General features: G+C 45.7%; 1 protein-coding gene across 1 annotated transcript in view; it reads right to left on the bottom strand.

The window, feature by feature from the left end:
* CngB (Cyclic nucleotide-gated ion channel subunit B) overlaps positions 1 to 10,400 on the bottom strand; it is a 78,055-nt gene extending 67,655 nt beyond the window's left edge. The window contains exon 1 of the mRNA XM_075878139.1: positions 10,263 to 10,400. Within this exon, the coding sequence (XP_075734254.1) occupies positions 10,263 to 10,304 (42 nt within the window). The 5' untranslated portion in view covers positions 10,305 to 10,400. The remainder of the gene's footprint in view (positions 1 to 10,262) is intronic.
* Between the last annotated feature and the right edge of the window lie 13,025 nt (positions 10,401 to 23,425).

The following is a 23,425-nucleotide window of genomic DNA, read 5'->3' as shown; positions in this document are numbered from 1 at the left end:
GTGCCAACGGATTGGTGTACGTGAGGTCGCTGATCAGTTCGCTGACAGGGTGACATCATGCGCTTAGTATTTCACCGTGGATGATAGCGCAGGATAATTAAGAGAATTCTACATAAGTTGCTACTGGTCTGTACTTTCGCCAACATTCCAGATGATTAAAAGCCGTAAGAAGGTACAATATACCATAGAGTTTCCCAAAATTAACTAGAGGGGACCCTGGCGCAGCGATCGTTCTGCTACCATGGGAATGATGGGTAGTACACGGACTTGCCTTGTCTTCGTGCTTGCGGTCCACGAACGCACTAGTGGATTCGTTTATTGCTGTGTTTTGGTTTTGTTTCGAACGAAAAAACGAACGGTTATAAACTCAGTGAGCCGATTTGAAATGGTGAGCCTAAGCGATTAACGCAGGGAAGTGCAACTGCTGAACATTCCCTGATTGTCGTTTCAAGACGAAGCAACTTCACGCCACGCGAAGCCAACCGGAGCAGAAAGTACAAAAATCACGCAAATGCATGTATTACTGATCATTGCATGCTCGCTGAAGCACAGTGCATTGCAATTCCCATAGACACTAGCGCCAGAGTTCTGTCTATAGTATTTATAAAAAAAAACTCACCGCAGAGTTGTTTCAGGAGACGGAAAATTTCATTAAGAGACAAACAACCATGAAAGTCTTAAATGCAACCGACAAAATTGAGATAGCGGACCTTTCGCAGTTAATTAATAGTCGCAAGGCAGCTGACATCAGAAGGTGTAAGACGGGGAAAATTAAAAAGACTGTGAGGGTGAGGTGGCGTCGAGGCAAGCCCTTGACGTCCCCTCATGGGAGGCCTAGGCGCGGCCACCTAAACCTGCTGGATTCTTATTATAAAGTTTATTCCTCCTCCTAAAAATCTGCAGAAGCCTAAAGCTGCGAAAGCAAACATAATTGTGGAAAGGCCAAAATCAGATGCACGCATCGAGGGTCAAAGAAGACAATGTCATAAACAATATGGATAGAATAGTTGAGGTCACGGAGGAGTTCTACAAAGAGCTGTACAGATACCGAAACAACTAAGATGATATTGCAAGAAGCAGTAATAGCCCAGAGGAATTCGACATCGTACCAGTAACGACCGGGAAAGTAAGGAAAGCTCTAGAACGAATGCATAGAAGCAAAGCCTCTGGTGAGGATAAAGTAACGACGGACCTGTTGAAAGATGGCGGAGAAATTGGCTAGAAAAACTGGCCACCTTATTTACGAACTGTCTCTTGACAAAAAGAGTACTAGAATCTTGGATGAACGGCAACATCAAATTAATTCATAAAAAGGAGATGCCAAAGACTTGAAAAATCATAGGCTGATGAGCTTACTTTTCGTTCTCTAGAAACTATTTACAAAAATAATAGCTAATAGAATTAAGGCGAAATTAGAGTTCAATCAACCAACGGACCAAGTGGGATTTTGTACAGGCTACTCTACAATGTACCATATTCATACTATCAATCAGGTAAAAGAGAAATGCGCGCAAAAGCTCAGTAACGTATGCTGTCGGGCTAGTTGGTTTGTAGCTGGGTAAACCATCGTTGGCGCAAACTTGAAAGAAGACCAGAGAAGAGACTCGGAAAAGCGCGAGTCTCTTCTCTCGTCTTCTTTGCAGTTTGCGCCAACGATGTTTTACACAGCGCGCAATATAACCCACCCCTATACATAGCCTTCATAAATCACGAGAAAGCGTTTACTCGGTCGAGACATCATCAGTAATGGAGGCACTACGGTATCAGGGCATCGACGAACTTTACATAAACATACTGGAAGAAATCTGCAGCTGATCTACAGCCACCATAGTTCTCCATAAAGAAATAGACAGAATCCTAATAAAGAAGAGTGTAAGGCAGGGAGACACGATCTCTACAATGCTATTCACCACCTGTTTACTGGAGGTTTTCAGGGCCCTTGATTGGGAATAGTTAGTGATATTAGTTAGTGGAGATTATCTTAGTAACCTGCTTTTCACCGATGACATTGCCTTGATGAGTGACTCAGACGACGAATTACAGCTCATGATTGCTGAACTAGACACGGAAAGCAGCAGGGTAGGTCTGAAGAATAATATGCACATAACTAAAGTAATGTGAAGCAGTCTCGGCAGAAAACAGCACTTTGCGATAGGCGGAGAGACGCTGGCAGTTGTAAAGAAATATGTCTACTTAAGACAGGTAGTAACGGCGGAGCAGAACCATGAAAGTGAAATAACTAGAATAATAAGGATAGGGTCGATCAAATTCTGCCAGCATTCTCAAGTTGTGAATGAAAATCTACCACTAACCCTCAAGAGGAAGGCATATAACAGCTGCATCTTGCCTCTACTTACCTACGGAGCAGAAACCTGGAGGCTTACAAAGAGGGTTCAGCTTAAATTAAGGACAACGCAGCGAGATATGGAAAGAAAAATAATAGAATAAAGCTTAAGAGACAAGAAAAGAGCAGAGTAGGTCAGAGAACAAACCGGTGTTGAGGATATTACAGTTGAACTCAAGAAGGTATGAACATGGGCCGGGCACGTGCGCAGGATAACCACTGGTCCTTAAGGGTAACACACACGAAGGGGAGCCAGAAAGTTAGGTGGGCCGATGAGGTTAAACCTTTGCAGGTATAACGTGGCAGCAGAAAGCACAAATGCGGGTTGATTGGTGGATTACGAGAAAGGCCTTAGCCCTGCCATGGACGTAGTCAGGCTGCTGCTGCTGCTGCTGCTGCTGCTGCTGCTGCTGCTGCTGCTGCTGCTGCTGCTGCTGATGATGATGATGAAATATACTACTACAGGACGTAGCAGATTATAGTCAGATGAACGTAGACGTGGCTTGAGAGCTCTAAAAAGATAACGCATGCGATCTGCTGCCTCGAACAAGCTAAGCACGGTGCGAACTTATCTGAACGGCGACACGGTGCCACTGTACTACAGGCACTGTTAAGAAAGTAGTGTTATCGGAAACTTCACAGCGACACTATTGCAGCGCGAGAAAACACAGCGCAGATAGACAGAGGGAGAAACAACCTCAATACTAATAACGACAATATAAAGGCTTTTCATTTATTATGGGTGGAGCCCCTGCTCCAAGGCCCACTAGACACTGCGATTTGCCGGGCCTGGTCACCGATCGCCAAGGCTTCCATTTAGGACAGTGGTGCCTCACACGACCAGTTGGTAAGCTTGTCCTTGATCAGTGGTGAGACAACCTAGGCCGCGCGCGATATGAAGGCTTGCGGTATAAAATCAGGGCTGTATCAACTCTGATATCAGCCCGGCACGCTTCCTGCTCCCTAAGTTCAAGAGAAGCTACAAAGGTCACAAAAGTGTTTTCGTTGTGTTCCTACCATCCAACACGCTGTCACAGAGTCCATGAAAGAGTTCACAGAGCCTTTTCAGCATCGTAATTGCGTTGTGATAATTGAATTGACACTCAAAAATTTTATTATAACATTCACCGATGGGATCAAAAAATTCATTTAAATCAAGTCCTTATATATATATATATATATATATATATATATATATATATATATATAATATATATATATATATATATATATATATATATATATATATATATATATATATATATATATATATATATATATATATATATATTGTTTTCACCCACTTTTCTTTTTTTACATTTACATTACAATTCGGTCTATTAACTTCCCCTCCTATACTTTACTTGACATTATTGTCTGTTAGATCTCATTATTATTGTGTCAAAATAGAGAAAAACGAGCCCTTAAGTATACACTTCTTTCTCTTATTTCATTGAACGAGAGTCTCGTACTGGCAGACTTGGGGCCGTTAGGTTGTATACGAGGAACTATTGGTCAGCTGCCAGCTCGTAATAAATTCACGTGCTACGTGACGCCACGCAGGCTCATAAAGAGTGTGCCACACTCGCCGCCATGGCTATTGAGGGCGCTGGCTGACACTCCAACGTCTAAATTCGCATATATATCCAATTAAGTGGCTGGGGGGATAGCTGCCGTGGTATCTCAGTGGTAGAGCATCGAACGCGTTATTTGAAGGTCGCAGGTTTGGTTCCTGCCCACGGCAAGTTATCTTTTCACCCACTTTTCATTCTTCACATTTACATACGATTTGGTCTTATAACTCCCCCTATACATTCTTTGGCACTATTGTCTGTTAGATCTCATCAATATTATGTCAGCCACAGAAAAGCTAAAGCCAGCTCATAATGATACACTTCTTTCACATATATATGTATATATATATATATCATCCCGTTTTTTAATGGTCCTGGCTGGTGTTGAAAATGCTACAAGTCCGTCCCCATTACCGAACAGACTTTAACATTTTCAGTTTTTTAGCCTATTAAGAAAGAGGGACATGGTAATGCTAAATACCCTTTGGAAATGGCGAATTGAGTGTCTTTTATGGGCAGGATATCGAATCATGTCCAACATGTACACCTAGGAGACATATTTTCATCACGCGAACTAGTGGTAAGCGATCGCGCATTTGCCTATACCTTAAACATCGTGAAACGAACTTCAGCAAACCATACTTTAGTTTTGTTGTTAATTATTACTTAGGACCATTTGTGTGAATTATCACAAGCGAAACACAACGTCCTAAACTGGACTGCAGACCATTGACTACATTTTGTTTCCGCCCCTTGGGACGATGAAGCGTTTGAATATAACCTACCCTTTGATGGTGTAAGGGTTCCGGAAAATACCATTTCCTAATTTTCAGCACCATTGCCCTTTTTGACGTTATATACAGAAGTGTTACAAATACAATTGACAAGAACTTGTATAAGTAGCATTGTTTGTTGCCGAAAAGCCCCTGCTGATTGTGGTTGTTCAGTTGAAAAACGTTTTTCTTTTTGTTTAAAACAAAAACTACCCCTTTGATGATTTCTGCATGTCTTGTGAACAGTGCAAACTACACAACTATATATAAGCCATGTTTTTACTTGGACGACTACATTGTCAAAATGACGCCGGAATTTGGGTCAAATTGCCATTTCCCCAAATTTGTCACAATATTGTGGCAACGTGTATGGTTCATTCGATCCAGATGTATTTTAATAATTTATTGCATAAACCTCTAAAACACATTACGTGAATATATTACTTGGGAAAAAATTTGTGCTTTTTTTAAATATAAAAAGAACGCTAAACATGCAGCATATTGCAATTTTTTCATTGCCAAAAATAATGAAAGCTAAAAAATGAATAAATTATCGTAGTCATCAAATGTCAGCACCTCAAGATGAAAAAAAAAGTTGTTTCGCAGTAATTACTTGAACCAGTAATTTTATACAGATTATTTAGCATGACAGTTTCATTTTGGTGCCCAAAGTTCAAACCATCTTCTAAGCTACCGCGTATTTTTTTTTCATGAAATATAATGCCTCAATAACTATTTGTCACATTCAGACATACTAGCACGAGTTTTTTCAGCATAATCAGAGATGGTCGAAAATTTACCTGTTACACTTGATTTGACCCCCCCCCCCCCCCCCACCCACACACACAAACACGCAAGCGCCATTCTTCATGGGAGGCTGCGTATCTTGTGAGGAGGTGAGGCTGAGGGAATGCCATTGACGTGTCTCACCTCGACCAGGCCAGGATTAACCAGCAGGGTGCGTCGCCAACGAGATTGTTGCTAACGAAAGGCCGTGAACCTCGTCGATGCCCCAAGAACGAGTGTCCCGAGAGAACGTTTCCCGCCGCACAGCGCGACCCGTCGTTCTTTTCTTGTTGCCGGGTGGGCGGATTCAGCGTAGCCTTGCACCCGTACAGTGTACAGCAAATCAGCCAATTGCGCGAGTCGCTGGCTTAAGGAGTCCGCAATTTACGACGTGCGACGATGCGCCGAGTGCGACCACTATAAGCACTATACTGCAGGACATCCACTCTGATCCTGTTCTTCCTGTGAGTGCGCGCAGGCACAGTGAAGGTCACGTCCGCGTGGAGCAGCTAATCTGACAATTTCGTTGACGAAGTTTTTGCGATAATGCTGAGTATACCAAACGAACAAGATCTCTCACAACAAAAAGTGCATCGGTTACGTCTTTACTGCACTCAATTTAGCGTCATTGCAGGAAACTAGACGAACAACTTCTGAATCAATTATCTGCTGAAACTTCGCTATTTGTTCTCTTTTTTTCGGCTTTGTGAGGTACTGCTTGCCATTGTTCATAACCATGCTCAACTTTCGCTACATACACTCAAAAATTTTTGAGCAAAAGCAAAAAAAAAAAACATGCCTGATGCGCATCGTAACAACCAACGGTGAGGTGGCGCGTGTTTGAATAAGTGATCATGCGTCATGTAAACCTCATAGCGTCTGCTTATACGGATGCTCATCCAACACTCTCACCAGTGCTTATCACCACTTCCCAAAGGCAATCCCGAGTTAAGCTCCTCATCAAGTTTATGCGAGTCTCCACAGACTGAATCATATATTTATGCTTTTCCCGTGCCGAAATACGTGGTAAACATTAATTAATTTTGCCACATACATGTATATCGTACGGCTGCACTGTTCGCAAGTGTGCTGAAAACACAGCTGTACATATACACATCTGCATTGTCCATGCCACATATGGTTCCCCTCCGTCGGTCAGAAGGCAGAATCTTAGGACACTGGCGTAAGCCAACTTCTGCGCATGGAGCCATGGACGTGTTGCTCAGCCTCCCGAGGACATGCGGAATTCGTGACAGGCGTGAAATGATAGCTTTATGCAGCGCGTGTGTATAATTTCTCCCTTCTTGTTTTCAATATCTCATTTAACCTCATTAGGCTTTTATTGTTATTTTCAAACTCCCAGATCTTTTATTTTAGTACCGAGCAGTAGGGTGGATTTTTTACAGCCTGAATTCCTTGAATATACTTCTCTTTTACAACACTTATTGTTTGAATACTGACAACCAGTTACATCACCAGCTGCATCGTAGCTTTCTTCATCCCACTGCTACTCGAAATTTCAAGATGAGCTGTAGGCCTACGATTGCTGCTTCTTAAGTCGCTACTATCCTGGAAGCTGTCGAAGTCGTTCGGAACCAAGCACCTCGTGGATGCCTTCCGTTCTTGCTCAGTTAGTACAACATCAGACACGTAATTTGAACGTTGGTGATTCGGATCCTACCAACGGAAAAGGGTGATCTGTCGTCCACTTCAATAAATTTCAAATTATGCCGTAATTACTTTAAAAACAACAAATATGTCCCTTCTGATTATTTGGCTTATTTACCTGTTCGGTTCATTTGGCTGTGCTTGGACAGTCCTACACGACTCCAAACACCCGTTGCAAATCATTGTATGTGTTTTGACCAAGGCATGTTACAATCTAGCCCTCTAAACTTCAGAATTTGCGGGTATTTACTACAGGCAATAATTCGGTTATTTTGTTAAAGTCAGTACCTGCTTTAGCAATCGGTGGGGAGGGCCACATACATGTGGACTCTTGAGTAAACAGCAGCGTTGCATGATTGAACCGCAGTGCTCAGTGCTGTTTGCAAACGAGATACAGTCTGCTTGACCGCAGAGCACGGAGCCTCATGTCTTATCATCAGAAGCAATGAAACTGTTACCATAGAGTGGTCACATGAATTTGAGGCCGAAATTACATTTCTTAGCATTAAATCTAACATCAAACAATGAGACACAGAAGACTACTTCTGTACACAGACTACTTCTGTGCTGTACAGAAGACTACTTCTCACAACATTCACGCGGATCTATGCTCACCTTAATTCCCGAGAAGCAGGTTATAGCGCTTACAACGCAGGTTATAGCGCACCAGCCCAAGTCGGCGTCTATAACTTTGTATAAGTCATCTACGTTTTTATAGACTCTTCAGTCTATAGCTTGCATAGATTGGCTGTCATAAGTAAAATGTCAACTTATTTGTTCCGTTGCTTTAGGACCTAGCGTATTAGTGTTTACCAATGAAATCTAGGTATTTGACTCTTCTGCACGGAGAGATTGTGACGGCACTAGAGCTTATGGTTTCTTTTTATCTTACTTTAAAGTCGCATCTTACTATGCAAAATTCTTATTCAGTTCAACAGTTGAACAGAGGGACCTAGGACAAAATACTGATATGCTTGTACAAGTCTTGTGGCAAGTTAGAGCACTGCATGTATTCACCAATAGCTGCTAATAGTCAAAATCAAAACGCCAAAATAACTTTTTGAGACTGTTTTGACAACCATGCAAGGACATCGCTTGAGTATTGCATAGGTATTCCTCGTTTACCGTGATTATATGTCCTGCATATCCTTATTATTACGTTCGACGAAGCAGCTAGCTGGTAACTGGAATGGTAGCCCCATATTGAGAAAGGAGCAGCTCGAAAAGCCAGAACAAATGGTTTGATAAATTCTGCAAATAGGGGCCAAAGCTGGTGCAAAAAAATAAAATGTTGCCACATTACTTTATCCGAAACTTTGTGTGCATCCAATACAGCCATTGTATACAGTTTCGTGTATATTCAATACTCACTGAACGTGCAGCTTACAGCAATCGCTAGCTTTGGCGGAGCTGAAGCACCAGGTATCAAGGCATGTCACAATGCATATTTAAACTACCTAGCCCACCACATCTGCTTCAACAGAGAGGAGGGTGTTATATCAATGATTTTAAGGGATTCAGTAGACAGCGCTCAGTATCAACAGATTCACCTAAAACCATGTTGTTAATTCTTTTGTCTCTCTCTATGTGTTTGGGGGGGGGGGGGGTTGCTCTAAAAATTTACATTTCAAGCTTGTGTTTTAGCAGCCCCGCCGCGGGTACTCGGCTGCTGACCCGCAGGGCGCGGGTTCGAATCCCGGCTGCGGCGGCTGCATTTCCAATGGAGGCGGAAATGTTGTAGGCCCGTGTGCTCAGATTTGGGTGCACGTTAAAGAACCCCAGGTGGTCAAAATTTCCGGAGCCCTCCACTACGGCGTCTCTCATAATCATATCGTGGTTTTGGGACGTTAAACCCCACAAATCAAAGCTTGTGTTTTAGCAAGTTTGCTTATATACATTGTGACAAGAAGTACTGCGCCAGACTTCTCGAAATGTTTTTGCAGGTGCAGTGCTTCTTATAAAGATATTACAGTTGATAAATACGTATTTTCATCTTTTGCGGACAGCGAAAGCAGAACTGAAGAACGAGTATGTCAGAAGCGTTATGAGTAACACTGCTTGTAACCTGGAGAGAGACAGTGCCTTCAAGGAATAACGACTATACAAATGCTAACAGGAAATCTGCATAACACACACGCACGCACGCATACATGCATGTAGACATGTAGGCAAATACACATCACACCGTATTTGAATGGTCACTCAGTAATGAGAAGAATGCATGTAGACATGTAGACAAATACACATCACACCGTATTTGAATGGTCACTCAGTAATGAGAAGAACGCTGCACGTGGCTAATTGTATACACCCGAATCAATTGGTAGAGGTTTATCACGCGCTAACAAAGCCTTTAGTTGGCAAAACTCAAATTGTGTACTCTAAGGTTCCTCCCGGCACTGACATAAACAAGAGCAGAGAAATCGCAACGTTTCAGTTCACGCATCAATTTTCAACCGGGGATAAAATTAACACGCTCACCGGGAGGCAGTGAGCCATTATAATGTGTGTTCAATAACAACCTACGAACCGCGTACAAATACTAAAAGCACAGACACGATTACGTCTCGATAAACCCCGTTCAGTGCCCGCTGTACGCCACGAGTTATTGAGAAGCACGTCAGACTCACGCACTTCTCTGCCTGTAAAGCGTACTTTACCATTCGCACCAAACGCTGCAAAAAAGCTAGACCACCGTTGAGAGGGACGCTTCCTTAGTCGTCAGCAGTCGCCGCCCAGAAAAGTGCCGCGCCAGCGCTTTCAAAACGAGCTGTGCTCGTGGATCACAATTTGCACGTCCGCCTCCGCGAATCATTCGCTTATTAGGCCTAGCCGCATAATGCGCCCCACGACTATTTGTGCACTGCTTTGGCGACGAAAGCAGACGCCTTTTCGAGGCGCCAAGTCACAGCGAAGCTGTGCGACTCTTCACGTTTGCCAGTAAAAAACTTCGCGCGGAAGGCGAGCACTGCCGCAGATATTTGAAGCACTGATATCTTGCAGCAGAGATTACGCAGAGGAAAAAGGCGAGCAGAGTGCCGAGAACTAAGCTCGGAAAGTCACTCTGCCGCCGCGGCATGCTTCCTCGGTCGGTTTACGCGAAGCATGCGTACGCACCTTTTCGTCGACGAAGAATTCCGGCAGTATGTAGTCCAGCATGGCTGGACTGAGCGGTAGCCGGCCGTTATCACGTAATCATGGTCGAATTTCATAAGTACTCCCCCAGTCACAGCTGACCCGTCCCCGACGACTGCGCGCTAGACAATAGGTGCGTTCTCGGCGCGTGACCGGTGGAGCCATCTCCCAGGAGCCGTTGCAGCGTAGCTGGCGCGGCGCCAGGATTTAAAGGGGAAGCAGGTTATATGCTGGCGCTGCGTCTAGCAAGAAGCGTACTTGGTAGCTGCATAGGCCTACATTCATGCGCTATTTCCAAGAGTGAAATACAGGGCATCTACAAACTGTATACAGTTTTTCTTTGTAGATAGATATATGTTAAATGCTTGATTTGAAAACCCATGCATACATAAAAAATGGCAATAGACAAATCAGACAAATGCCAGCTTGTTTACTTTTATAGAGAGATAGATGGATAGAAAGAGAGAGAGACAAACAGTGATGCACCTAGATAAGACGAACTACAAAATCAATTCAACGCTTATTTATTAACTGTTTCACAAATTTTTGCTCTAGGTAGAGAGTATAATACTTGATGAATTTTTATTGTCACGCACGTGACTGCAGCAAAAGGTCCACTATGTTGGGTAAGTCTGTATACCATATCAGTATTAATCCCTTTCCTGACATTGTGAGAGTCTGTTTCCATGTTTATCTTATCACTTGTATCGATTTTGTTTCGCCGCGTACAGGGCGGTGTAGATTTTCTTTTAGAGCGCAGCCCTCAGACGCCCGTTGTTGGTTTGAGCGTCGTCCGCAAGAGGAGGATGGGATTACGGTGCTCTGCTGCTGACCCGAAAGTAGCGGGTTCGATTCTGTTCGCGGCGGCCACGTTTCGATGAAGGCAAAATCCTGGAGGCCCGTGTACTGGGCTGTGTCGGTGCACTTCTTCCGTAGCCCTCCACTACGGCGTGCCTCATGATTGCGTCATGGTCATCATCATCATCATCATCCTGACAACGTACACTGCAGGACAAAGGCTTCTCCCATGTTCCACGAGTCAACTAGGTCCTGTGCTTGCTGCTGCCAATTTATACCCGCAAACTTATTATTCTCATCTGCCCACCTAACCTTCTGTCTCCCCCTAACCCGCTTGCCTTCTCTGGCAATCCAGTTAGTTACTCTTAATGACCAGCGGTTATCCTGTCTACGCGCTACATGCCCGGCTAATGTTCATTTCCTCTTCTTGATTTCAACTATGATATCCCTAACCCCGGTTTGTTCACTGATCCACTCTGCTCTCTTCTTGTCTCTTAAGGTTACACCTACCATTTTTCTTTCCATTGCTCGCTGCGTAGTCCCCAATTTAGGCTGAACCCTCTTTGTAAGTCTCTAGGTCTCTGCTACGTAGCTAAGTACCGGCAAGATGCCCATGTTATATACCTTCCTCTTGAAGAATAGTGGCAATCTACCTGTCATGATTTGAGAGTACTTGCCAAATGTGCTCCACCCCATTCTTATTCTTCTAGTTACTTCAATATCGCCAGTTGCAATCTGTTCCTTGAGTTACTCAGTAACGCAATGTCATCGGCGAAGCGCAGGTTACTAAGGTATTCTTCATTAACTCTTATCCCTAACTGTTCCTATTCGAGGCCTCTGAAAACCTCCTGTAAGCACGCGGTAAATAGCATTTGGGAGATTGTATTCCCCTGCCTTACACCCTTCTTGATTGGTATTCTGTTGCTTTATCTATGAAGCACTATGGTAGCAGTTGACCCCTGTAGATTTCTTCCAGGATGTTTATACAAGATTCGTCGACGCCCTGATTCCGCAGTGTCTGCATGAATGCTGATATTTCTACTGAATCAAATGGCTTCTCGTAATCTATGAAAGCTCTGTATAGTGGTTAGCTATATTCTGAGCATTTCTATATTACCTGAATGACTGTGACAATGTGGTCGATTGTTGAGTAGCCTGTTCGAAATCCTACTTGTTAATTTGGTTGATTGAATTCTGATGTTGTCTTAATTGTTTTAGCTATTACCTTTGTAAATAGCTTGTACACTACGGAGAGCAAGCTGATCGGCCTGCAATTCTTCAAGTCCTTGTCATCTGCTTTCTTATCTATTAAGATGATGTTAGCATCATCTAAAGTACCGTCCCAAGTCGCAGCTGAACCCCGCCGCGGTGGTCTAGTGGCTAAGGTACTCGGCTGCTAACCCGCAGGTCGCGGGATCGAATCCCGGCTGTGGCGGCTGTATTTCCGATAGAGGTGGAAATGGTGTAGGCCCGTGTGCTCAGATTTGGGTGCACGTTAACGAACCCCAGGTGGTCAAAATTTCCGGAGTCCTCCACTACGGCATCTCTCATAATCATATATGGTGGTTATGGGACGTTGGTTAAACCCCACATATCAATCAAGTCGCATACAGCTGAGGCTGCGCAATGGGCATCGGCAGTGCACCATACATTGAAGGCTTCGCTTTACTCGATCCATCTTTTAATTTTTAGTGGTAGTTTATTTTCCCTTCCTTGTCTTTTAGTGCATAATATTTGGCTATCCCAAGTTTTTTCTTCACTGATTTGATGCTCCCTCCGTTCTTCAGAACGTGTTCAATTCTCTCCATGTTATGCCTTCTTACTTCGGATACCTTACGCTTATTAATCAACTTCGAAAGCTCTACAAACTCCATTTTGTCTCTTGTGCTTGAGGCTTTCATGCTTTGACACTTCTTGATGAGTTTCTTCGTTTCCTGGGACAGCTTCCTATTGTCCTGTCTAAGTACCGTACTTACAACTTACAGTGCACACTACGTAATGAAGCTCGTCAGATTATCATTCACTGCGTCTACGCTAAGGCTGGTTTCTTCGATAAGAGCTGCGTACCTGTTCTGAAGCAAGACTCTGAATTCCTGTACTTTCCCTTTTAGTGCTAGCTCATTGATTTGCTTCTCGCGTATCAGTTTCTGTCGTTCCTTGTTCAAGTATAGGCGAATTTTAGACCGTACCATTCTATGGTCACTGCATTGTACCTTGCCAAGCACTTCCACATCCTGCACGATTCCTGGGTGTGCACTCATTATAAAGTCTATTTCGTTCTTATTTACGACATTAGCGCTAGGTTCCCTCGTTTTTGGTAGAAGGCATTCAAAATCCGCAAATTATTGCGTTCTGTGAATTCTACTAGTATCTATTCTCTGGAATTTCTAGTACCGATCTCATGATCTCCTACTGCCTGGTCTCCAGCCTGCTTCTTCCCTACCTTTGCATTGAAGTCTCAAATAAGTATAGTATAATGTGTTTTTACCTTACTCATTGCCGATTATACGTTTTCATGGCTGGATCTAGGCGCGTAAGCCTGTATCACCTTCATCTTGTATCTCTTATTGAGTTTAACTACAATACCTGCCACCCTTTCATTAATGCTATAGTATTCCTGTATGTTGACAGCTACGTTTCTGTGAATAATGAACCCCCCTCCCAGTTCTCTTCTGTCAGTCAAGCCCTGATAACAAAGGACGTGACCGTTCTGTAGCTCTGTATAGGCCTCATCTGTCCTCCTAGCCTCACTGAGCCCTATTGCATTTCATTTAACACACCCTAGCTCCTCGAATACTACAGCTAGACTTGCCTCACTAGATAAGGTTCCAGCGTTAAACGTTGCTAAGTTCAGGTTCAGATGGCGGCCTGTCCGGGTCCAGAGATTCTTGGCACCCTCTGCTGCGTTGCAGATCTCACCACCGCCGTAGTCAGTTGCTTCGCAGGTGCTGGGGACCGAGGGCCATGACATAATTGACGTATGCATGTGGGAGGTATTGGACACATACTGCACCAGGGTGGCCGATCCTTCTCCAGTGGGGGAGTGCGTTACCGGCGGTGGTCACTGGTGAGGCCACACCACAGGCTTCTCAATGCAGTTCCATCACCGAAGCTGAACATTTATTATTATTATTATTATTATTATTATTATTATTATTATTATTATTATTATTATTATTATTATTATTATTATTATTATTATTGTAGTGAATAAGAAAGACGTTGATACCATCAGGTCAGCTATCATCAGCACAAGAAGAAGGCACGAGATCGGCGATCAAGCACCGTCATCTGGGTTCGCCTGCGTTCCTTTAGAGCTACCACCCACTTGCTCAGTCCTTCAATAAACCCCCTTTACATTTGGTGGATCGTGCTGGGTAACTGCATCACCTACACCCTGGAACTCCGATCCCGCACGCTGCCGTCGACCATGCAAGTACGCTGCCCAACAGACAGCACCTCCCGCGGCTCCTACTTGCCCCGGCCCGGTTCACCAGCGAGACCCCCCGATCTTTTCGGGCGCCGAAGACCAGGACGTCGAGGACTGGCTGTCGTCCTACGAAAAAGTCAGTGGACCAAACAGGTGGGATGACGCTGCTAAGTTGAGCACCGTCAACTTTTACTTGGCTAATGTGGCGAAACTGTGGTATACAAACCACGAATCCGAGTTCGAGAACTGGGCCACTTTCAAGCAGGCAATATCCTCGGTTTTCGGTCGCCCTGCCGTGCGGAAGTTGCGCGCCGAACAACGCCTGCGCTCACGGGCACAAGAACCTGGCGAAACGTTTACCGCCTATATCGAAGATATACTCGATCTCTGCAAGCGCGTCGATGCCGCAATGAGCGAAAGTGCCAAGATCCAGCACATTATGAAAGGTGTTGATGACGACGTCTTTCAAATGCTCCTGGCGAAGTCTCCTGGCACGGTGTCTGAAGTGGTAACTCTGTGCCAGAACTACGACGAATTGCGATGGCAACGAGCTCTCACCCGTCGTCCATTTCAGCCTAACCAACCACTCGCTGCCCTGGACGTCGTACCTGACCACTCCCGCCTTCTAGCACAAATGAAAGACTTTGTGCGTGAGGAGGTCGCACGTCAGCTTTCCCTCCTGCCGTTTGGTCAGCGCCAAGAGCTCCCGCAGCAGCAGCAAGAGCAACCACCGACACCGTTAGCTCCCATGCTCCGACATGCACTTCAGGACCAGATTGCCGAGGCTATGCCAGTGCCCTTTCAGCAGCAAGTTGTCGCAGCGCCTCTTACTTATGCTGACGCAGTAAAGAGGCAGCAGCCACACCAGCCCTCACCGTTCAATGGACTGCCGCATGTCACCGCTCCTACTCAGTCTTCCGTTGCATGGGCTCCTCCCCTCGCTACCACAGCCTCGACTCAGCCGTATGCCACGTGGGCGGCGCCCCTTGCAGCAAATGCCTGGCGAACGCGCGATAACCGGCCGATTTGTTTTGCGTGCGGCGGACCGGGCCATATCTCCCGATACTGTCGTCGTCGCGTGCCCGCCTACACAGACGTCCGACCACGAAGCAACTACATGGACCGACCACCTTTTGGTTATGAAAGTTCGGATCGTCAGTCAAACACGTCTTCCCGTGACTATCCGGCAACTTCGTCTCGTCGCTCACCTTCACCCAATCGACGCTCCTTGTCACCCACGCGTCCACGACCAGCCCCTCAAAATGAGGGAAACTAGCCGTCGCAGTTCAAGGGGCAAGAACTGCGCTATCGAAATGTTCGAGTCCTCGCACCTTGCCGTCAAATATCGTCGAAGTTTTTGTAGACGGCGCCCATGCATACGCTCTTGTGGATACCGGTGCCGCTGTGTCTGTTATAGACGCCAAACTTTGCCGCAAGCTCCGAAAGGTGACCACGCCGCTTGATATGTTCTTACGTGCAGCAAATGGAGAACCTGTTCGACCTATAGCCGCCTGCACTGCCCGACTCAAAATTGCGGAGGACCACTACATTGTTGAGTTTATCGTCCTTTCCTCGTGCTCTCATGACATCATACTTGGCTGGGATTTCTTATCCCGTAATCGTGCCGTTATAGATTGTGCTCGTTCCGAACTTGAACTGCTTCCGTTCTTTGAGCAGCCCTACGACCACACTAATCAAGCCGCGCACAAGCTAGTTGTCAAAGAAGACACTGACATTCCACCGACAACAGCTGTTTTGCTCCCTGTGGTCTCCGACGGCATGCGTGATGAAGTAGCATTTTTCGAGCCATCACGCCTCTTTCTAAGTCGGAAACCACTTCTGCTCCCTTATTCAGCCCTCTCAATTTCTAATGGAGCCAGTGCTCTATGCCTTACCAATCCTTTTCCGCATACCATCAAACTGTTTAAAGGCGAGTCTCTTGGATGCGTACAGCCCATTTATAACGGACAAATTTTTACCGTGCCGCAAGAATCATCCCAAAGTGACCTCGCCGCCGTCAGTGCTCTTAACCACTCTCATCTACAGGCTTCAAAAGTGTTCGATTCGGTGATCGCAGACGGACTGTCACCATCTGAACGATCTGAACTCCTCCAACTGCTGTACCAGTACCGCGAATCTTTCGATGTTGTTCAACCTTCACTTGGCCGCACTTCTACCACTCTACATTACATCGATACCGGCTCCCATGCGCCACTACGACAGCGACCATATCGTGTTTCTGTGACGGAACGCCAAGTTATTACCGAACAGGTGAACGATATGCTGCAACGTGGCGTCATTCAACCTTCACAAAGTCCATGGGCCTCACCTGTAGTGCTCGGTAAAAAAAAAGGATGGTTCCGTTCGCTTCTGCGTGGATTACCAGCGCCTAAATAAGATCACTCGAAGAGACGTGTATCCTTTGCCCAGGATTGACGATGCCCTTGATACTTTACAAGGTGCCGAGTTTTTTTCATCATTAGATTTGCGCTCAGGGTACTGGCAGGTCCCCCTTGCCGATGCCGATCGACCAAAAACAGCCTTCGTGACACCGGACGGTCTGTATGAGTTTAATGTCATGCCCTTCGGCCTCTGCAATGCGCCTGCCACCTTCGAGCGCATGATGGACTCGGTTCTTCGGGGTTTGATATGGCAAATCTGTCTCTGCTACCTCGACGATATAGTCGTCTTTGCGCCAGACTTTGGAACACATCTCGAGCGCCTCAAACACGTCCTCACGTGCTTGAAGAATGCTCAGCTCTAACTCAACCTCAAAAAGTGTCACTTCGCTGCTCGCCAACTTACGATTCTCGGGCACGTCGTATCAAAGGACGGTATACTTCCAGACCCGGCTAAGTTACGTGCTGTCGCCGACTTCCCCAAACCAACGACTATGAAGCAGTTACGGAGCTTCGTGGGGTTATGCTCCTACTTTCGCCGGTTCGTGCGCAACTTCGCCTCTATCATTGCGCCTTTGACCGAACTTATAGGCAGCACCACTGATATTTCGGCATGGTCTTCTGAGTGTGACCAAGCCTTCTGTACCCTTCGTCGTCTCCTCACTTCGCCACCAATACTGCGTCACTACGATCCTACGGCAGCAACTGAGGTCCACACCGACGCCAGTGGTGTCGGCCTCGGTGCGGTTCTCGCGCAACGAAAGCCTGGATTCGCCGAGTATGTCGTCGCCTACGCCAGCAGAACTCTTACCAAGGCTGAATCAAACTACAGCGTCACCGAGAAGGAATGCTTGGCCATCGTTTGGGCGCTTGTCAAGTTCCGCCCATACCTTTATGGCCGTGCTTTTGATGTAGTAACGGACCACCACGCATTATGCTGGTTATCGTCGCTTAAGGACCCATCAGGTCATCTTGCCCGTTGGGCTCTTCGGCTTCAAGAATATGACATTCGCGTGGTATATCGTTCCGGCCACAAGCATGCCGATGCTGATGCACTGTCACGATCTCCCCTATCCCCGGACATCGCATCTGTTTCCTCGGACAACACGTTGTCAGCGCTTGACGAGGACACCATCTCTTCTGCACAACGCAATGACCCATGGATCGCTTCGCTTCTTGACGCGTTATCCGAGGCACCGACACTTCCAACCACTCGAACCCTGCGCCGCCAGGCTCCGCACTTCAGTATTCGGGATGGCCTTTTGTACCGGCGCAACTATTCAGCAGATGGTAGGAAATGGCTACTAGTCGTTCCCCGAACGCTGCGCTCTACCATCTGCGCGTCGTTTCATTCCGACCCGCAATGTGCTCATGCCGGTGTTTTCAAGACCTACGAGCGCCTACGAAAAAGGTATTACTGGCGCGGAATGTTTACCTTCGTCCGCCAGTTCATTCGCGGCTGCCACGAATGTCAGCGGCGGAAAAGCCCGCCACATCCTGCAACAGGTTCATTGCAGCCACTTCCATGCCCAGACCGCCCATTCGACCGTGTAGGAATTGACCTCTACGGACCACTACCATTAACAACGGCAGGCAACCGATGGGCTATCGTGGCAGTGGATCATTTAACACGGTACGCTGAAACTGCTGCTCTCCCCACAGCTGCAGCACAAGACGTCGCAACTTTCATACTCAATCGTTTTGTGCTTCGTCATAGTACTCCTCGAGAACTCCTCAGTAACCGAGGGCGTGTTTTCCTCTCCGATGTAATACAAGCACTTCTTCAACAGTGCCATATGGTTCACCGGAAGAGTACAGCCTACCACCCACAGACGAACGGCTTGACTGAGCGGTTTAATCGTACTCTGGGGGACATGCTCGCTACGCATGTCGCTTCTGATCAAACAAACTGGGACCTCGTTCTCCCATTTGTGACATACGCGCATAACACCACTACGCAAGTCACTACAGGGTTTTCCCCATTTTTTCTCCTGTACGGTCGCGAACCATCACACACCATCGACACTTTACTCCCATACTCGCCAGATCCCTCCGAATACAAGCCTGTTTCCGTGTTACAAGCCGAATACGTGTTAGATCGCCAGGATGGCTTCAACTTTTTCACCGGGGGTAATTGTAGTGAATAAGAAAGACGTTGATACCATCAGGTCAGCTATCATCAGCACAAGAAGAAGGCACGAGATCGGCGATCAAGCACCGTCATCTGGGTTCGCCTGCGTTCCTTTAGAGCTACCACCCCCTTGCTCAGTCCTTCAATAAACCCCCTTTACATTATTATTATTATTATTATTATTACATTATTTTATTATTATTATTATTAGTCTTATAAACGACACATATTCCTCCATCGATATTAGCATCATCCCCCATCCATTTTACAGGATTTTAACTGGGAAGTGGTTAAGAACCCCTATGAAAGTGACCACCTTCAAATACTTCTCAAAACGCAGATAAGAAATGAATCTCCACTTCATATTCCTCAGTGGAAGTTTGACAAAGCCAACTGGGAGGATTTTCAGAGCGCTAGTATAGATCTCGTGGGTGGACCGGTCTTGTTTTAGTATTGACGCGGTTGTGGAGTATTTTACTGCTTTTATCGTCAATGAAGCTACTTATTTTATACCAGAAACTAGTGCCACCAGTAAACATCGTGTTTCCTGGTGGAACGACAACTGCCGTAAGGCCCGGAGGAAACAAAGTAAAGCGTGGGGGCTTCTGCACGAATCCCCCACAGCAGAAAACCTAATTAATTTTAAACATATCAATTCAGAAGGATAAAGGGCACGTCACCAGGCGGGAAGAGAGAGCTGGTGGAGGTTCATATCTGGTGTTAATTCTTATGGAGATGAGGCAAAGACCTGGGAAAGCGTAGAGAAAATAAAAGGTCGACCAACGCACCGCACACCCTTTGTAGACACCCACGGGGGAAGCCTGGAAGACCAAGCTGACTTTCTGGGAGCGCATTTTGAATTCATATCCAGCTCGACACTATATTCAGACCACTTCCAAAGGTACAAAACATGTGAACGTCAAAGGTTAAATATAACATCTCCGAATAGTGAACATCTGAACGTCAAAGGTTAGATATAACATCTCCAAGTAGTGAACCATTCCTCTTAGGAGAGCTACAGGCAGCGCTGAACAGCTGCAACGAATCTGTTTTGGGTTCTGATCGCATTACATATGACATTTTGAAACACTTACCCCAGGAAACACAAAAAAACCTTACTTTCTCTGTACAATGCTATCTGGTTTACCAGCAATATCCCTGCCTTCTCCAAAGAGACCATTGTGATTCTTATATTGAAACAGAGCCAGGATCCGTCCTCCATCACAAGTTACAGGTCGATCGCGCTGACAAGTTGCTTGAGTAAGCTTTTTGAAAAAAAAAAGATTAACCATCAACTAATACATCTCTTAGAGTCAGGCAACCTCGTTGACCCACACCAGGGTGGCTTTCGAGAAGGTCGATCCACCACTGATCCCCTTGTACGCATAGATGCGGAAATCCGTGAAGCCTTTGTGTAAAAACAATCTTTTTCTCTCAGTGTTCCTTGACTTGGAAAAAGCATACGACACAACTTGGCATTTCGTAATACTGAGAGATCTATGCCACTTAGGTTCACGAGGTAGAATGTTGGCTATAATAGAGAGTTACCTGTTCAATCGCACTTTCCGAGTACGAGGGAGAAACCTGATTTCACGAAAATTTGGTCAGGAAACAGGAGTACCACGAGGCGGTGTCATCAGCTGCATGCTTTTTATTGTTAAAATGAATTCGCTGCGTCTGCACATCCCAGGGAACATTATTTGAACGTTTTATTGCACGTATGTGGATTACGTGCAGGTAGGCTTCAGATCCTGCAACTTGGCGACGTGTGAGCGACAGGTTCAGCTTGGGTTGAAGAAAGTGGCAAAAGGGGCGGATGAAATTGGTTTCCGCTTTAATGCTAAAAAAAGTGCACGCGTCCTTTTCACGAGAAAGATGGGCCTACATCCCGATCCTGACATACACCTACAGGGTCATCGCCTATGAGTACAAACAGAACACAAATTTTTAGGCTTGATTTTTTAGACACAAAGCTATCGTTTGTGCCATACATAAAACATGTCAAAAGCAAGTGTATGAAAACAATAAGTGTCTTAAAGGTCATGTCACGCCCATCACGAGGCAGTGGCAGAAAATGTCTCCTAAACTTTTACAAAAGACTTGAACGCACACGACTAGATTATAGAGCCATAGTCTACCAGTCTGCCACACCGAACGCGTTGAAGATTCTTGATCTTGTCCATCATCTGGACATTCGCCTCTCTATAGGGGCTTTTCGCACAAGCCCTGTAGAAAGCCTATATGTAGAGTCGAACGAGTGGTCGCTCCGCCTTCAGAGAGCTTATACGTCTTTTTTGTATTACTTAAATGTAAATGCAGATAAGAAACACCTGACACACTCTACAATTAACAATGTGTCCAGTTCTGTCCTTTTTGATAACTGGCCTTCGGTGAGACGACGCTTCTCACTTCGCGTCAAGTGTCTAGCTGAAGAAAATGGCGTGCCGCTTCTTGAAAAATGTCTAATGACTCCCGCTGCATATCCGTTGCGGTGGCAGTGGCAGCAATTGAATGTGATTCATCCTTTGTTGAAGTAACAAAACATGCTCCTATTGCATATATACGTACACACTTTCTCGAATTGTCGCTCAAATACTCCTGTCCTGAATTTTTTACGGATGCATTAGAGTCTTGCACTGGTGTTTCCTATGCTGCCGGTGGACCATCCTTTCGTGATACAGGTAGTCTGCACCATAATTCAAGCATCTTTACTGCTGAAGCTTACGCTATACTTATGACCGTTAAAGAGATTAAGGAATCAAAACTGCAACGCACAGTTATATACACGGATTCTCTGACCGTCGTAACAGCTTTAAAATATGTGCATAAACGTAAAAACCCTGCCCTTGTTTCACTTTACACTCTTTTATGCACGATATACACTCTCAAGCAACACCTGGTAGTGTGCTGGGTGCCATGGCACCGTGATATCAGGGGAAATGTCTTGGCGGATCAACTCGCTGCATTCGCTCAAGGCAGTGCTGTCGCCAGTACATCTATAGCAGTTCCTGTACTCAACCTGAAACACCTCCTCAAAAAAAAAAAAGGTCCCGTATCTGCTTGTTACACTGCAAATGTCGTCGAAGAAGATAGTCTTGCGTCTGGGGAGAGTGAACGAAACGTTCATTTGATGTTCTGCGCAAGAAAATCAGTGAATGGCATTCTGGAAGCGATGCGTTAGAGTGCCTCGAGCGTGCAGCGGAGGCGAACGAGCGCATCAAGTCACGTCACCCGTGAGACATGAGCGCTATATGACAGTTATTCTGAAAAACAGAGCACGCGGCGTGCGCGCCTGTCTCTGGGGTGTCTCTGAGGTGTGTGACGGAAGAACGAAGCGATGGTTGGTAGAAGCCGAGGGGAAAGTGCTTTGGAATAAACATGACGTATGAGCCAGGCCATGTCTCCTACATCTCCTACATGTGTCCTCAACATTTTTCCGCGCTGAAGGCATGGTTATGCTTTCCAGAACGCAACAGCCAACCTCGCCTACCTGAGGTCTCCCAGATATCACCAGACTGCCTTTCCTGTGAACGTTTTTGTGCAAGTGCATGGAACCACCGTGTGACATGGAACTACTGAATTTTCCAGCATTAATTTTTTTATTGTGAGACTCCGCTTGTTGATGCTTTGTAGATTCTAGCTCGCGCATTCTTTTGGGGGGAGGGGGAATCATGGGACATAAGAAGGTAGCGATGGTTAGTAGAAGCCGAGAGGAAGAAGTGCTTTGGAATAAACATGGCGTATGAGCCAGGCCACGTCTCCTACATCTAACGTCACACACACACACACACACACACACACACACACACACACACACACACACACACACACACACACATATATATATATATATATATATATATATATATATATATATATATATATATATATCGACTCAATAATTTGCTCTAATATACACCGATTACTTTAGCTTTTCATGTGTAGAGGAGGAGGAGGAGGAGGAGGAAGAAACATTATTAAAAAAAATGCGGGTAAATGCAGGCAGTTGTGATCGGGCCCTCGATTCAGGGCTCTGCTGGCACGAGCAGCTCGCTGGGCCTGGTCAAGCAAAGCCATTTGGCCCTACTTAGCCTCATCCACAAGCCATGCCTCCCACTGCCTTTGTAAAGTGGGTGGATGGTTAGTAACGTGTGGACTGTCGACGAGAGTGGGCCTAGAGAACGGAGTTCAGACATATGTAGTATTTAGGATTTAACTGAAGGCAAATGCGGCGACATTTTTTTATTGGATGCTTTTCTTTAATTAGATCCCACGGCACCAAGGATAAGGCGACGGAACAGAAAGCACACACAACGCACATACTCTTCAGTAGTGGTTTTACGATCCTGCGTAGGGTACTGGGATTGCTTAAAAATGACCTATTGTG

This window comes from Rhipicephalus microplus, chromosome X (assembly GCF_043290135.1).
Source record: "Rhipicephalus microplus isolate Deutch F79 chromosome X, USDA_Rmic, whole genome shotgun sequence".
NCBI lineage: Eukaryota > Metazoa > Arthropoda > Arachnida > Ixodida > Ixodidae > Rhipicephalus > Rhipicephalus microplus.
This window is presented reverse-complemented; position numbering and strand designations above follow the sequence as displayed.